This window comes from Zalophus californianus, chromosome 7 (assembly GCF_009762305.2).
Source record: "Zalophus californianus isolate mZalCal1 chromosome 7, mZalCal1.pri.v2, whole genome shotgun sequence".
NCBI classification, from domain to species: domain Eukaryota; kingdom Metazoa; phylum Chordata; class Mammalia; order Carnivora; family Otariidae; genus Zalophus; species Zalophus californianus.
This window is the reverse complement of record NC_045601.1, coordinates 144,025,917-144,040,502: the sequence shown is the minus strand read 5'-3', so window position 1 is coordinate 144,040,502 and position 14,586 is coordinate 144,025,917. Positions and strand designations below refer to the sequence as shown.

At 42.9% G+C, this 14,586-nt stretch overlaps 4 protein-coding genes and 2 pseudogenes across 4 annotated transcripts; 2 read left to right on the top strand and 4 right to left on the bottom strand.

Annotated features, from left to right (window-relative positions):
- Positions 1 to 3,039: 3,039 nt before the first annotated feature.
- LOC113928019 (histone H3.1) lies at positions 3,040 to 3,456 on the bottom strand. Its single transcript, XM_035728453.1, has one exon. The coding sequence runs from the start codon at positions 3,448 to 3,450 to the stop codon at positions 3,040 to 3,042; it is 411 nt and encodes a 136-aa protein (XP_035584346.1). The 5' UTR covers positions 3,451 to 3,456.
- A 628-nt stretch (positions 3,457 to 4,084) lies between these two features.
- LOC118357161 (histone H2A type 1-B-like) lies at positions 4,085 to 4,713 on the bottom strand. Its single transcript, XM_035728424.1, has one exon. It carries the CDS (start codon positions 4,711 to 4,713, stop codon positions 4,321 to 4,323), a length of 393 nt encoding a protein of 130 aa, XP_035584317.1. The 3' UTR covers positions 4,085 to 4,320.
- A 308-nt stretch (positions 4,714 to 5,021) lies between these two features.
- LOC118357173 (histone H2B type 1-C/E/F/G/I) lies at positions 5,022 to 8,178 on the top strand. The gene has a single exon (XM_035728447.1). It carries the CDS (start codon positions 5,045 to 5,047, stop codon positions 5,423 to 5,425), a length of 381 nt encoding a protein of 126 aa, XP_035584340.1. The 5' UTR covers positions 5,022 to 5,044; the 3' UTR covers positions 5,426 to 8,178.
- Positions 8,179 to 8,313: 135 nt separating this feature from the next.
- Positions 8,314 to 9,504, bottom strand: LOC118355946 (annotated as a pseudogene).
- Positions 9,505 to 9,705: 201 nt separating this feature from the next.
- On the top strand, positions 9,706 to 12,085 carry LOC118357155 (histone H2A type 1-H-like). The gene is made up of 2 exons (XM_035728413.1): positions 9,706 to 10,115; positions 11,623 to 12,085. Exons 1-2 carry the CDS (start codon positions 9,727 to 9,729, stop codon positions 11,936 to 11,938), a joined length of 705 nt encoding a protein of 234 aa, XP_035584306.1. The 5' UTR covers positions 9,706 to 9,726; the 3' UTR covers positions 11,939 to 12,085.
- A 19-nt stretch (positions 12,086 to 12,104) lies between these two features.
- LOC113926858 lies at positions 12,105 to 12,882 on the bottom strand (annotated as a pseudogene).
- Positions 12,883 to 14,586: the final 1,704 nt, after the last annotated feature.

Sequence of the window (14,586 nt, the reverse complement as noted above, 5' to 3'; positions counted from 1 at the left end):
AATGTGTTATCTCTTCTCTATGATTTTCTTAATAACATATTTTTGTCCCTAGCTGACTTTATTATACGAATACAGTATTTAATACATATCATATACAAAATATTTATTTATCAACTGTTTATGTTATCAGTAAGGCTTCTGTTCAACCGTAGGCTATTAGAAGTTAAGTTTTGGGGGGTCAACTGTTATACCTGGATTTTCAACTGTGCAAGGGATTGGTGCCCCTAACCTTTGTTTAAGGGCCATCTATATTTCTAAGAAACCCAGTTACAGAGACTGGCACCAAACTCAAATGAAGCATTGTACAAAAATTAAAAAAAAATAACAAAATGACATTAGGGAACAAAGGGAGGCTTGTCAAAGGAAACATTACTCATCAAAGCAAGAAAAGATGGATAGCTAGAAAAATTGTTGACCTTAGAATTCTTCAAGGGCGGGGTGTCAGGAGACGGAGACTTGCTGAAATTCTGTGCTAATGTTTTTTTTCAGAAAGTATGTTTTGTTGAGAGAGAGCATCCAAAAATGTTTACTAACCCAATTATAGTCCAAAAGAGCTTAAGCCTCTGTACAAGAGACTATATATTCTGGTATTAAAAAAAAATAAGCAAATTAATCACTGTGGAAGTACAAAAGCATCTCATGGAAGGGAGAGCTTAGAGAATGGTTTACTCTTTCTAGAATCTGGGTAAAGACCAAGAGAGACAGATAAGAAAATCAAGTCCATTACTTTGGAGTCTAGAAACAAAGTTACAGTGTCTACTATTTGATTAATGGGTATAATGAGAATGTCAAGGAGTCACATCATGAAGTTTCATAGAAATTTATCTTGCAGGTTCTATGTTTGTATTTTTTTCCAGCAAAGGTTCACAGTATGAGACACATTATCTGAGATTTGGAAGTAAAGAAAAAAGAATGGGCCATGATGTTTAATATCATAAAATGCTAAAGACCACACAAATATAGTAGGACAATGGACTTTGATCATCTCACTGACCCTTGACTGAAAGTAACAAATTTAGCAGGGGTTTATTTGGTAGAGATGCAAATAATTTCTGTTGGGAGGAACGCTCTCTCTCTCCAAAGATTTATGGCCTCTTGGACATTATTAATTTTGTTTTAACCTCATTCAACAATCCTACTGCAATATTTCTGCATTAAATTGTTTATAGGTACCCTAATCTCTTAAATATTCTTTGAACCGATCAGAGCATTTTACCTTTTTCAGTCAATGATGGTTTAAGTAAACTCTTTGTCACATGTTTGTCTTCTATATTCTGAATGGTAATTTCACCTTTTTGAAAAAAGGTAAACAAGTGATATTACATGACTTTGACTTGATTGGAGATAAACAGGGTGTCATAAAGCTGCTGGTCCTCTCTACTTCTTTAGGCCTGGGAAATTCAACACTAGTCCCTCTGTAGCACTTCAAATCATCACTGATGAGCAGGAAGTTTGAAAGTGCAGATGGGAAAGTAGATTCTTCATCAGGCATGGGGTCACTGAGGCCAAGGGAAAAAGACTTTGGTTACAGACTAGGACAGCTCTGAAACCTGTTAAGAAATACCTAAATATCAGGTTGACGTAAAGGGATAGACTGCATTTCTTTCCGTGGTCATATTGAGCACAGTCTGAAAGGCCTGTCCAAGTGTTTTTTAACTTATTTCAAGAGAATGTGCTTCTGTTTGACTATTTATTAGGGTCTAGGGTCTAGTGTCTAAGAAAAATCTATGACGATTTAGATAATTCGTAGGATGTTGATAATTTCAGTGAGTTTTGTCTGTTGGAGATGGAAATTATGTCAGTAGAAAAGATTATCTAGAGGTTGTAATTGTGCCATAGGACAATAACCCTCTTTTATCTAAATTTGCTCTTTTGGTTTTATTTCAGTCTTTTGTAGGGGAGGGAAATTTTCCCTCCATTCATTTTGGTTCTTGGCTGGGGCCTCTGTTACAAAACACAAATTAGCAAGAGAAAAACAATCAGATGTTTATTAACGTATATTTCATAGACACCTGGGAGAAACCCAGGGAATTCAAAGAGGTACCTTAGAACTGCAGCTTATACAGCATCTTGAAAAAGAAAAATAGATACATTGAGAAGTGACAGGACAAAAGAAGGCAGTTTTAGGCTTTTAAGGACTGAAAATCCTGGGAAGGTGAATATATGGGAGGAAACAGGAAGGTTTGTTTGCTGATTCCTCTGGTGTCTCTCTGGGCTGTTAAGATTCTAGAGGTCTCCAGAATAGCCTTTATATCCTGCCTTAGGGCAGAAAGCAGGAAGGGTGGAGGGAGCTTTTCCTGTGATTGTTGCTTAACTGCCTTGAACCCCAGATTTTTATGTCAAAGAGGAATATTGTGTTTCCTTCACTTTCTTGGACTATCGATAGTCTTGATAATGTCCTATACTCCTTTGTACTAGGCTTATCTTCCTGATCGTCCCTTATTGATGACTTATATATTGGAAAAACTCACTATATGAGACTTGGCTTATTATTTCGAATTTTATACTTTGATAGAGCATAATGTAAGGGCATGAAAAACAATTTCTCCATGTGAAAAAAAATCAGGTTTGTATTTGCTTTTTAAGCTACTGAGGCCTAACCCAGTGGATTGGAGACCCATTAAAAAACTATGCATTTCACTTGATTCACCTAGACCTTGACTCTAGTGCTAACAGTATTGCCCTTTTCTTTCACACTGCAAAAGGATAGAAGGCTGCCGGTAAATAGGGAAGTCCCTATCTTTTAATATCTAAAAGCCATTCTGTGCCCTTATCAAACAGCTAGAGTTTGAAAGACATCCTATCAGGTGAGTATCTTTCTAAAATTAAGCGATGGATTATGTAACCTTACACACAATTACTATGAATCCAAACAAGATTGTTATAAAACTCACTGCATGCATCTAATATGGCTTGAGTATTACTTGAAAGAGAAGACTCTCACGAAGGGAGATGTAAGGAAAGCATTACAACACTTTTTGATAAAGTAGGTGGCTCTGAAAAGAGCCTTTTTCAAAGTCCAGAGAAAATAGCCTTGGATTATGCTCTCTCCCCGCGGATGCGGCGCGCCAGCTGGATGTCCTTGGGCATGATGGTGACGCGCTTGGCGTGGATGGCGCACAGGTTGGTGTCCTCGAAGAGCCCCACCAGGTAGGCCTCGCACGCCTCCTGCAGGGCCATCACGGCCGAGCTCTGGAAGCGCAGGTCGGTCTTGAAGTCCTGCGCGATCTCGCGCACCAGCCGCTGGAACGGCAGCTTGCGGATCAGCAGCTCGGTGGACTTCTGGTAGCGCCGGATCTCGCGCAGGGCCACCGTGCCGGGCCGGTAGCGGTGCGGCTTCTTGACGCCGCCGGTGGCCGGCGCGCTCTTGCGGGCCGCCTTGGTGGCCAGCTGCTTGCGCGGGGCCTTGCCGCCGGTCGACTTGCGGGCCGTCTGCTTCGTGCGAGCCATGACAAACAACAGAAGAGGAAACGGACTGGAGAGTACCAAGTTGTCGGTTCTGACGGTATTTATAGACCAGTCTGGTTCGTAGGTCCCGCGCTGTGATCTAATTGGCTCTCCGGTTGCTTTCGCGAGAAATGATTGGATTTCCACTAAGATTTGAATATAGAATCAAAATGTATTTCTTTATATTTACTCCTAGTTTACTTGAAATTGAGTTCATAAAAACGAGATTTCATTTAGAGTTGATGTGAGTGTACTTCATTCATTGCTTTTTTGTGAAAAGGCAAAAACGAATAGGTAAAATAATTTTTAGTAAGAATGCAGGCTGCCATAAAATTTAAACAGCCCGCCATGACATGTGATTGGTCAGGTATCTCTCCTTTGTTCTCTCATTTCTTTCATACGTTTTAAGACTTTCTGACCGCAAGTTTGAATATAGTATATAGGTAATTACGTACATTTGTATGTAAACTGTACACTTGTATATTAAACAGTCTCAACGTGTTGATATTTTGGTCTCAATTACTATAATTCTGTCATTTACATAGCTTACATCCCCAAGTCATGTAATTGTAATTGTGCATTTGCAAACGTTTTATGTAATTTGTTTCATGAATCTAATTTTATACCATAGGAGACGTTAAGTAACATTTTAATTGGAAATGAACACTGTGGCAAGAACGGGAGGAGTTACCCAATTTTTAAAATAGTAAACTTTAAAGCAGGTTACGTGTAACAAGATTTGCGTGTAGTCAAATGGCTAATACTTAACACGTCACCTATGGTTTTTAAGTATTTCAGCGCTTTCCAGAAAATTTGGGTGGCTCTTAAAAGAGCCTTTGATTTTCAAGAGGGACTGTTGGTTTTGCAAACATTTCACTTTCCCTTGGCCTTGTGGTGGCTCTCGGTCTTCTTGGGCAGCAGCACGGCCTGGATGTTGGGCAGGACGCCGCCCTGCGCGATGGTCACGCGGCCCAGCAGCTTGTTGAGCTCCTCGTCGTTGCGGATGGCCAGCTGCAGGTGGCGCGGGATGATGCGCGTCTTCTTGTTGTCGCGCGCCGCGTTGCCCGCCAGCTCCAGGATCTCGGCCGTCAGGTACTCGAGCACGGCCGCCAGGTACACGGGCGCGCCGGCCCCGACCCGCTCCGAGTAGTTGCCCTTGCGGAGCAGGCGGTGGACGCGGCCCACCGGGAACTGCAGGCCGGCCCGCGACGAGCGCGTCTTGGCCTTGGCGCGAGCCTTGCCGCCTAGTTTGCCGCGACCTGACATAGCGAGTGATATCTGAGAGCCAAAACCCACAGAAAGAGAGAAAAGAAATGTCCTGCGAGCTGCAGAAAGATGCCAGTTATAGTGCTGGATGGAAGTGGAAAACTCGAGTTGGGATTGGTTAAGGTCATCGTTTGGCAATCCCACCAATAAGAAAGCAGATATGACGCACTCAAATTTACATATTCCCCGTCACTAATTCATTATCAAATCAGATTCGGATATTCTTGCATACCTTATTTGCATAGATGGCCTATAAAAGAGGAGACTCTGGATGTAGGCGGACATCTTAGGATTTTTATTTGCTTTGTCAATCGAACTGTTGGTAGTCGCGATGCCCGAACCCGCCAAGTCGGCTCCGGCGCCGAAGAAGGGCTCCAAGAAGGCGGTGACCAAGGCGCAGAAGAAGGACGGCAAGAAGCGCAAGCGCAGCCGCAAGGAGAGCTACTCGGTGTACGTGTACAAGGTGCTGAAGCAGGTGCACCCCGACACCGGCATCTCGTCCAAGGCCATGGGCATCATGAACTCGTTCGTCAACGACATCTTCGAGCGCATCGCGGGCGAGGCGTCCCGCCTGGCGCATTACAACAAGCGCTCGACCATCACGTCGCGGGAGATCCAGACGGCCGTGCGCCTGCTGCTGCCCGGGGAGCTGGCCAAGCACGCCGTGTCCGAGGGCACCAAGGCCGTCACCAAGTACACCAGCTCCAAGTGAACTTGCCAAGTAAGCGTCTTCAGCTAACCTAACCCAAAGGCTCTTTTCAGAGCCACCTATATTTTCATCCAAAGAGTTGTAACGTTAAGTATACTTTTGACATTGAATTTGTTTGAAGACCGGCCTTTTATAGGAGAAACAACCGATGCCCACCCGCGTAGTAAAAGCACGTACGTCTTTTTCTGCTTCAAAACTTATAGTCTCTCTTGTCCATGTTACAGGGCCTGGAACTTTGCACACATTCAATTTCCATTTCAGTCTACAGAATGCTATGGAAGCTGGGAAGGAGTTAGAAGGTGCCCCTGTTCTCTCCCTACCCCTAGGTCTTGTATCCTGCCAGTAGCAATTAGTTCCACCACCCTCTGATTTCTACGCTCCCAGAAATGTTTCCATTCCTGTCCCTCCTAAGTTGTCAGCCTGAATTCCACTTGGCCTCTTCCAAATTTACAGGTTGTATAACTTTTTCTTTTCTTTGTGCCCCAAGCCCCTACTTTTGCCTTCAATTGTCTCTGGGATACCTCAGTTTTGGCTGAAAAACCTGGGTAGCTTTTAATTAAATTATATTTGTAAAAATCAATACTTTTCCATTTTCCTGAGAGATGCATGGCTCCAAGCTCCATTGTTTTAAATAAGGGCCACGACTACTTTACATTTGAAAGCATTTGTTTATTGCATTTCCTCTTTCCATCAGGCACTTTGATAATCATGTAAGATATTTTCTTTGCTTTCAAGGGACTAACAGTCTCAGGTTTACCACCATCAGTTCTCCCAGGCAGGGGAAGTATTCCAGGATATAGAAGTGAATTGAATTTGAGGGCAGCGGCAGTCCTATGGAATGTGGGGTTTCCTCTCCTAGCCTAACCAAGCCTTTCTTCTTGGCTGACTCAGGACACGTAAGGAAAGCTGAACAAGGAATGCACCAAGAAAAGAGGTATGTAGCTTAGTGCTGGAGAGAGGAGATAATCTATGTAAAAATACTAAAGTGTTGACAAATCTACTTGATGTGAAGTGTCTTTGAATTCTATCCAGACACCTTTGAAAGAGAAGACTTTGGTGCGAAGGTTCTGCCATGTAAATGAGCTTTGGTTCTCACACCCACTGTGCCTCACTTTATAAAATGAGGCTATTACTAAATATTACTAAGTAATAAATAATTAAAATAAACTATGGACACTTGTGAAAACAAAATGCAATAATTTATAATAAAAATACACATTTTAGAGGAATTTACAATTCAGAAGGTTTTTATGAACATTATGAGGCAAAGTTTTCCATTTCTCCCATATTTCATATATAATAAATGCAAGCTTTTTGAAGTAGAGTTATAATCAGAAGTAATAATACTACAACGAGTGGAGCAAGTGTTACTCCATGAAATTAGAATTGCTGCTCTTAAATCCAGACATCCTAAACACCAGGAAGAAAGGAAACGTAAAATGCTGCTCTCAAAATTAGAGAACCTTCAACATTATGGGAGCCTGCAATATTTAGGAAGAATTTACACGCATCTATAACAATTCTGATAATAAGTATACATTTAAATTTACATATATGTGTAGTTGTAATCTTAACCTCAATGAATACAGAATCAATTCTTAAGCTATGGGGGGGTATTAATTTCCTATTGCTGGTCTGACAGGTTATCACAAATTTAGCGGCTTATATCAGTAAAAATTTATAATTTCATAATTCTGTAGATCAGCATTTGGGCATGGATCTCACGTGTCAGGAAATCTGCATTCTTCTCTGGGGTCTATCAAAAGAAATCTGTTTGTCTGCCCTTTCCAGCTCCTATCAGCTATCCTCTTTCCTTGGCTCAGGGCCCCTTTTCTCAGTTTTCAAGGCCAGCTATCTCTGGCCAAAGCCTCGGGCTGTTATCTCTCTGGTTCTGTACTCAGGTTCCCTCATCCAATTTTAAGTATCCATGTGATTATACTGGGTTCACTTGGATAATCCAGGATAATCTCTCTTTTAAAAAATCAGGTGATTTGCAATCTTACTACCATCTGCAACATTAATTGCCCTCTGTCATGGAACCTAACATATTCACAGACCCGTAGAGGTTCGGAGTTAAAGATAATCGTGATGGTATTTTTCTGCCTAGCACCATAGGTCACAGTGTTTTTAGAATTTGATAGAAAGCTATATACTTCCTGTTCTACAAGCGGGAAGAATAAATGGATGCACTACCATATATACTTTCAGGGTGATCTTGTACTCTGGGAAAGGTCATACATACCTTGTTTACTTCTGGGAATACATAAAGCAAAAATTGACTATAACAACAGAAGCTCTCATATACAGTTTCCTGGTATTGTTAGATTTCATTCTTTTACATTTCTTTCCTTGTTGCTTTTGTTTTGTTTGAAGATGTATATGTTCTTTGTGTATGTTGTTTTGTGTGTGTGTGCGCCCGCATTTGTGTTGTGTGGGGAGTAGAAAGTTTGTTATTCATGGAAGAAATTATACAAGAATATAAAATAGTTTTACTTTTTCCCTACCTGGGTTGAACCCCTAAAAATATTCTGTATGTTCATCCTTAGCATTTAATTCATGTGGCATACCATTCATGGCAGTTTATAACTTTAAGTACATTTCTAATTACAAGGAGAAAAGTGTAAATTTCCATCACCATTATTATATATGTCTGCCTATGCTAGGGCAGTGGTAGTGTTACTAGAACGACATATGAAAAATTTTTTAAAGATTTTATTTATTTATTTATTTATTTATTTATTTATCAGAGCAGGGTGAAGGGCAGAGGGAGAAACAGGCTCCCTGCTGGAGCCCGACAGGGGGCTCGATCCCAGGACCCTGGGATTATGACCTGAGCCAAAGGCAGATGCTTAACCCACTGAGCCACCCAGGAGGCCCCATATTAATTTTTTTTAATTTAAAAATAACTTTTGTTGACCAGGACAGAAATAAGCTGATTTAAAATCCACCCTGGAGGAAAATACTAATTTTAAGGGAGAGGCACCAAAATATCCTTAAAAGGAGTTTCTATCTTGGACTGCCAGCATCATTACTTAATGTGGAATTTTGCCAGTGGTCTCACATTTCATTAAACAAGCCTTGGGGAAATTCTCATTACAATTAAATGACCACATCTTGGAGTCAGTGATGTTTGTTTTTCAATTTTCATGCATTGGCTTGTTCCCACTACTATTTACAAATTATGTTGTCTTAAGCAAATAAATCCATTAAAAGTGTACAAAGATTAATCTGGAAATAAACCAGTTTCTTTTTACCACAACATACCACTAACAAAAATAGCGCTAACAAATTTCTTAAGCCCTCTTGGCTTTTCATAGAACCAATGTGTAAAGGACACTACATCCCAGCAGCTTCAGTGAAACATTTTTTGTCACCACTTGGGCCAGGCTCGTGGTTATAATGGGCAGTAGAAACAAGAGAAATCTGTCCTACCGTTACCCACACTCGTACCTTTCTCTTTCCACCAGTGAAAAGGTATGTGTATTTTAGGTGCTAGCACCACACACCAACAAGCCTAACACTTTCAGCAAAGTAAAGCAAAACCTCTTCAGCAGTTACATTAACTATCAAAGCCGTTACAACTCACGCTGAAAAACTGTCTGGCTCTTAAGCGTCTTTGGGGTTAAATCTGAAGACATTTTGTCAGGATTATTTGGAGCTTCAGCTCCCCGGGCAGCAGCAGGCGCACGGCCGTCTGGATCTCCCGGGACGTGATGGTCGAGCGCTTGTTGTAATGCGCCAGGCGGGACGCCTCGCCCGCGATGCGCTCGAAGATGTCGTTGACGAACGAGTTCATGATGCCCATGGCCTTGGACGAGATGCCGGTGTCGGGGTGCACCTGCTTCAGCACCTTGTACACGTACACCGAGTAGCTCTCCTTGCGGCTGCGCTTGCGCTTCTTGCCGTCCTTCTTCTGCGCCTTGGTCACCGCCGCCTTGGAGCCCTTCTTCGGGGATAGGAACAGACTTCCGTGACTCTGGCATGATGAACAAAAACTATGATTCTCGGATAAGAAATGTGCCCTGGTTGCAACGCTCATAATATTTAATGGCTCCTATACGAATGAAGTGCTAAAAGAGTTAGACTTTGATTGAAAAAAATAAATGCGAACTGCAACATAGTATGGATATTACGTGTGTTTAATTCTGTTTTGTAATTGGTTGCAAACTTAAAAATTGTTTTAGCCAATCAAACCGCGTAATTTACAATTCGGCTTGTAAGTATAATTGCTTCTCATTTGCTGAAAGGATTAGTACTCCCATTTCTTTTTCCGTTTCGGAGCATCCTGGTTAGAGAGTGTTAAGATGTCTGGACGTGGAAAACAAGGCGGCAAGGCTCGCGCCAAGGCCAAGACGCGCTCGTCGCGCGCCGGCCTGCAGTTCCCGGTGGGCCGCGTCCACCGCCTGCTCCGCAAGGGCAACTACGCCGAGCGGGTCGGGGCCGGCGCGCCCGTGTACCTGGCGGCCGTGCTCGAGTACCTGACGGCCGAGATCCTGGAGCTGGCGGGCAACGCGGCGCGCGACAACAAGAAGACGCGCATCATCCCGCGCCACCTGCAGCTGGCCATCCGCAACGACGAGGAGCTCAACAAGCTGCTGGGCCGCGTGACCATCGCGCAGGGCGGCGTCCTGCCCAACATCCAGGCCGTGCTGCTGCCCAAGAAGACCGAGAGCCACCACAAGGCCAAGGGCAAGTAAGGTGGAAAAATACAATCTTAATTCATTGAGGGGTCCATTTTAACCAAAGGCTCTTTTCAGAGCCACCCGCGTACTCATTGAAAGGGCTTACATTTTATTAATTGTAGCTAATTGAAAATGCCCAGCAGGGTAGTTCATCAATCCATAAATACATGTCAGTACTTCCAAATCCTCAGAAAGGTGAAACTAATCATTCAGTTTAGAGTTACCATAAAAATAAGAGTTGCCATCTGTAGATTAAAACGGTATGGAGAGGTTGAGTCCCATGTTAAAATATATCAATACCAGAGTCCCTCAGTATTGTAAACCAGCTGTAAGATAGTGGGAAGGGTAATGCTTGGTTTCTGTTGAAAGGTTAGATCCAAATCTAGTTAGTGATCTACAGATCAATAAAACTATACCTTTATTAATATATCCTATTGAAGGCAGTTGTTTTCCACCTTAGTGGACAAAATCATCTGCAAATCATACTTTATTTTTTATTTTTTTAAATGTTTTATTTATTTATTCATGAGAGTCAGAGAGAGAGAGAGAGAGAGGCAGAGGGAGAAGCAGCCTCCCCACCTAGCAGGGAGCCTGATGTGGGGCTCAATCCCAGGTCCCTGGGATCATGACCTGAGCGGAAGGCAGACGCTTAACCATCTGAGCCACCCAGGAGCCCCTGCAAATCATACTTTAAAAAAAATAAACCAATATCCAACTTTACTGGCCTGTGCCTAATCAGTTACAAACTGGAATACAAAACTATATGCTCTGGAATTTGTTGTCCTTTATACAGAGCTTCCTAACTCAGGGTTCAGTATGACTTTAAAAAGATACACAGTGATCTTTTTGTACATTTACAACTTTGGGTGTCTTTTAACACCTTTTTACACAAACTTTGGTTAGTGTAGAGTAAGTATGTGTTTAATGAAATTATAGTAATAAGTGTGAAATTAACTCATGGGTAATGGTCCATTTAGGAATAGAATAAAAATATAATAAAAAATCCAACTTTGAATAGAGACATCAAGAAATAGACCTGAAATTATTCTTCCTACACTCCAACCGGGGTAAAAAAGTACTTGGCCAATCACATGTAGAGAGTGTCTTTTCAAAAAAGCTCTAAAGAAAGCCAGTTCCAGGGGCCAAACCTTACATTTTTATTGAGCCAACAAGGTATATCATTGCAACAATTGGTATTAAGTTCCGCTTTCAAAAGCCAAAGAAATTGTACATAAATAGGTGAGGTAGACAAGAGATAGATCAACGTAAATAAGGTAGAGGAGAGAAAGTTGAAAACACCAGCAGTTAAACTAGTGGATTGGAGGAAGATGTTAATTTTTTTTTCATGGAAGACATTAATTTTTGTTCCAAATGTACTGGAGGTCCTGTGATTCAGGGAGTGAAATGTCACTACCAATATCTTCACTTGGAGCCCTAGGAAGCAAATGTCTGTCCAATCAGAATGGGACTCTCTTCATATACAACAGTGTGGAATGTATGGTTTCATTTTTCCATCAGCTACCTGTTTTGGTTAATTTTGGGATGGCTTGCACGATGGCCGCAAGTCACCGGCCGCGCGCAAATAGCTGGCCCCGCGCAAGGCCACCGGCGGCAAAAGCCCCACGCGAGCAGCTGGCAACCAAGGCAGCCCGCAAGACTTCAAGACCGACCTGTGCTTCCAGAGCTCGGCCGTGATGGCCCTGCAGGAGGCCTGCGAGGCCTACCTGGTGGGGCTCTTCGAGGACACCAACCTGTGCGCCATCCACGCCAAACGCGTCACCATCATGCCCAAGGACATCGTTGGCACGCCGCATCCACGGGGAGAGGGCGTTAATTCTTTTAAGCCAGTGACCAGAGCCTTTGAACCTTATGCTCAAAGGCTCTTTTCAGAGCCAACGACTTTTTCTATGAAAGATTGCTGTGCACTTGTTTTAGGTTTTTTTAAATTGTGAAAGATACTGGAAAAACCAAGTGTTACAAAGTTCTTTCATAAGGTTAACTGTGTGGCTCTGAAAAGAGTCGTTAAGGTTTTCTCAACTAGCTAAATTCTTCTTGGCAGCCACCTTCTTGGGCTTGGCTGCCTTGGGCTTCAGGGCTTTGGGCTTGGCTGGACTCCTGGAGGCCTTCTTGGGCTTGGCAGCCTTCGCCTTCTTCGGACTCTTGGCCACTTTCTTAGCGACGGCCGCTGCCGCGGGCTTCTTGGCCTTCTTGGGGGTCTTTTTGGGGGTGCTCGCCCCCGTGGCCTTCTTGGGTTTCTTGGCCGCCCCTGAGGCCCTCTTGGGCTTGGCCGCGCCCGCCTTCTTGGCTTTGGGCTTGGCTTCCCCGGAGGCTGCCTTCTTATTGAGCTTTTGAAGGAGCCCGAGGCGCCGGTGCCCTTGGTCTGCACCAGGGTGCCCTTGCTCACCAGGCTCTTGAGGCCCAGCTTGATGCGGCTGTTGTTCTTCTCCACGTCGTAGCCGGCGGCCGCGAGCGCCTTCTTGAGCGCGGCCAGGGACACGCCGCTGCGCTCCTTGGAGGCGGCGACGGCCTTGGTGATGAGCTCGGACACCGGGGGGCCCGGACGCCTTGCGCTTGGCGGCACCTGCCGACTTGCGGGCCTTCTTCTTGACCTGCGTTTTCTCCGCGGCAGAAGGGGCAGGAGGCACGGCAGGTGCGGTTTCAGACATCGTACGTTTGGACTCCTGAAGGTGAAAGCAGAAAACAAAAATGATAATAAAGTCTCGGAGTTGAGCTGCCTGGCCCTGGCGTGCGCGTGTGTATATATACAACAACCACGCTGCGCGCTGATTGGTTCCCAGCTCAGTCCTCCAACTTGACAGCAACCTAGTCTCAGCTCTGTCCCGGAATTGTGTTTGTTACAACTGAGGAAAGCAAAAAAAAATAAAATTTCCTGTGGAGGAATCACACCGATTACATTCTATAGCGAAGCGGGACACCTCGGGCTTTGAGATCTTCATGTTTTCTTCTTCCAGTTTTTATCACGTTAGTCACAGATTTTTTCAAAAGCCCCCGACACTCTGAGAGATTCACAGGTCAGAGAGACAACTTCTTGATTTTCGTTTAAAATATAAATTCTTCCCTTTGTGCTTTCCATCGCTTGCTCTCTAGTGATATTCTATACATCCTTGGCTTCTCATACATTCAACAACTGCTTAGTTCTCGTGGAGATTTACCCAGAAAATCTGTTTCATATGAAGAGAAATAACACAGGCTCTTTCTCCATTTCTCTACAAGAATGGTAGTAAAGGAAGCTTGGAATAACAGTTAATTCTGACAAAAACAGACATTACTTTGGAAAAGCTTTATCATTGCTTCTTGACCAATTTGGAGTGTTAATTTGGGGGTTTCAAGCATTCAAGATTTGTCTAGGAGAATGGGGAATGCAGCAATGTATGATCCTGCTGACATGATTGTTGGTCCTGTAAACATAGATGGTGACAGAGGAGATCCAGAAGGGATATAAAAGGGAGTTGGATGCCTTTATTTCTTTAAAAAAATGTTTTATTTACATTGATTTAATTGGGGGGTCAGTAATTAAAATATTCATAAGCTTTGGAGTACAGAAATCTGCCATGCCTGGGGAAGATAAACTTTGGGAAACTATTAAAGTAACAGAATGAACAAATATACACATGCAACACACAAATCCTTACACATCCACATACTTACAGAATTCACTTGAGAGAAGGGCAGTTTTTGAAAGGCATGTTTTATATTTGCTACTATATTTCTTATTTATGCAAGGAGATAAAGTTGTAAGAAACACATATTATTTTTTTTAAAGATTTTATTTATTTGACAGAGAGAGGCACAGCGAGAGAGGGAACACAAGAGGGAGAAGCAGGCTTCCCGCTGAGCAGGGAGCCCGATGTGGGGCTTGATCCTAGGAACCTGGGACCATGACCTGAACCGAAGGCAGGTGCTTAATGACTGAGCCACCCAGCTGCCCCATATATTAAATTATTCTTAATGTTGAATAGGGGATACATTTTTGGTAGAAAGTCATTTAATTTTTATTTTCATCACTTCAAATTCTTTCTCTTTAATGTAGTATCTTTATTTTGAAACATGTAACAATCTGTGTTCCCCTACGATGGTGAAAGAAAGAAATGCTGGGAATACACAGAGCAAAGACCAAGAGGTGATTCTGATCCCCTCAAAATCAAGAAATGACTGATTACTTCCTTCAGCACATCCAAGTGAAACATGAAAATTAGTGTCACTATAGGTTACATATTAACATGATTCAAATGGGAGAGATGAGATGAGCAATCAACTCAGTATAAATCATTCTTACTTTGTGTATTCACTTGTTATGGAGCTTATGCATTCCTAATCCTAATGTGGTTTTGATTCAGTATAGTTGGTTTTGCAGCTCTCTTGAAGATTATTCATTGATAGCAATGAGGAGTATGGATTACAGAGAGGCTGAGCCATGGAAGACTGTGACAGTAGTCAGTCCATACAAGAAAGAGAAGAGCC

Coding starts and splice junctions, on each gene's coding strand:
- LOC118357155 (XM_035728413.1), top strand. CDS start 9,727: ATGTCTGGACGTGGAAAACAAGGCGGCAAGGCTCGCGCCAAGGCCAAG. Junction 10,116..11,622: donor CACCACAAGGCCAAGGGCAA/GTAAGGTGGAAA, acceptor TTTTTCCATCAG/CTACCTGTTTTGGTTAATTT.
- LOC118357161 (XM_035728424.1), bottom strand. CDS start 4,713: ATGTCAGGTCGCGGCAAACTAGGCGGCAAGGCTCGCGCCAAGGCCAAG.
- LOC118357173 (XM_035728447.1), top strand. CDS start 5,045: ATGCCCGAACCCGCCAAGTCGGCTCCGGCGCCGAAGAAGGGCTCCAAG.
- LOC113928019 (XM_035728453.1), bottom strand. CDS start 3,450: ATGGCTCGCACGAAGCAGACGGCCCGCAAGTCGACCGGCGGCAAGGCC.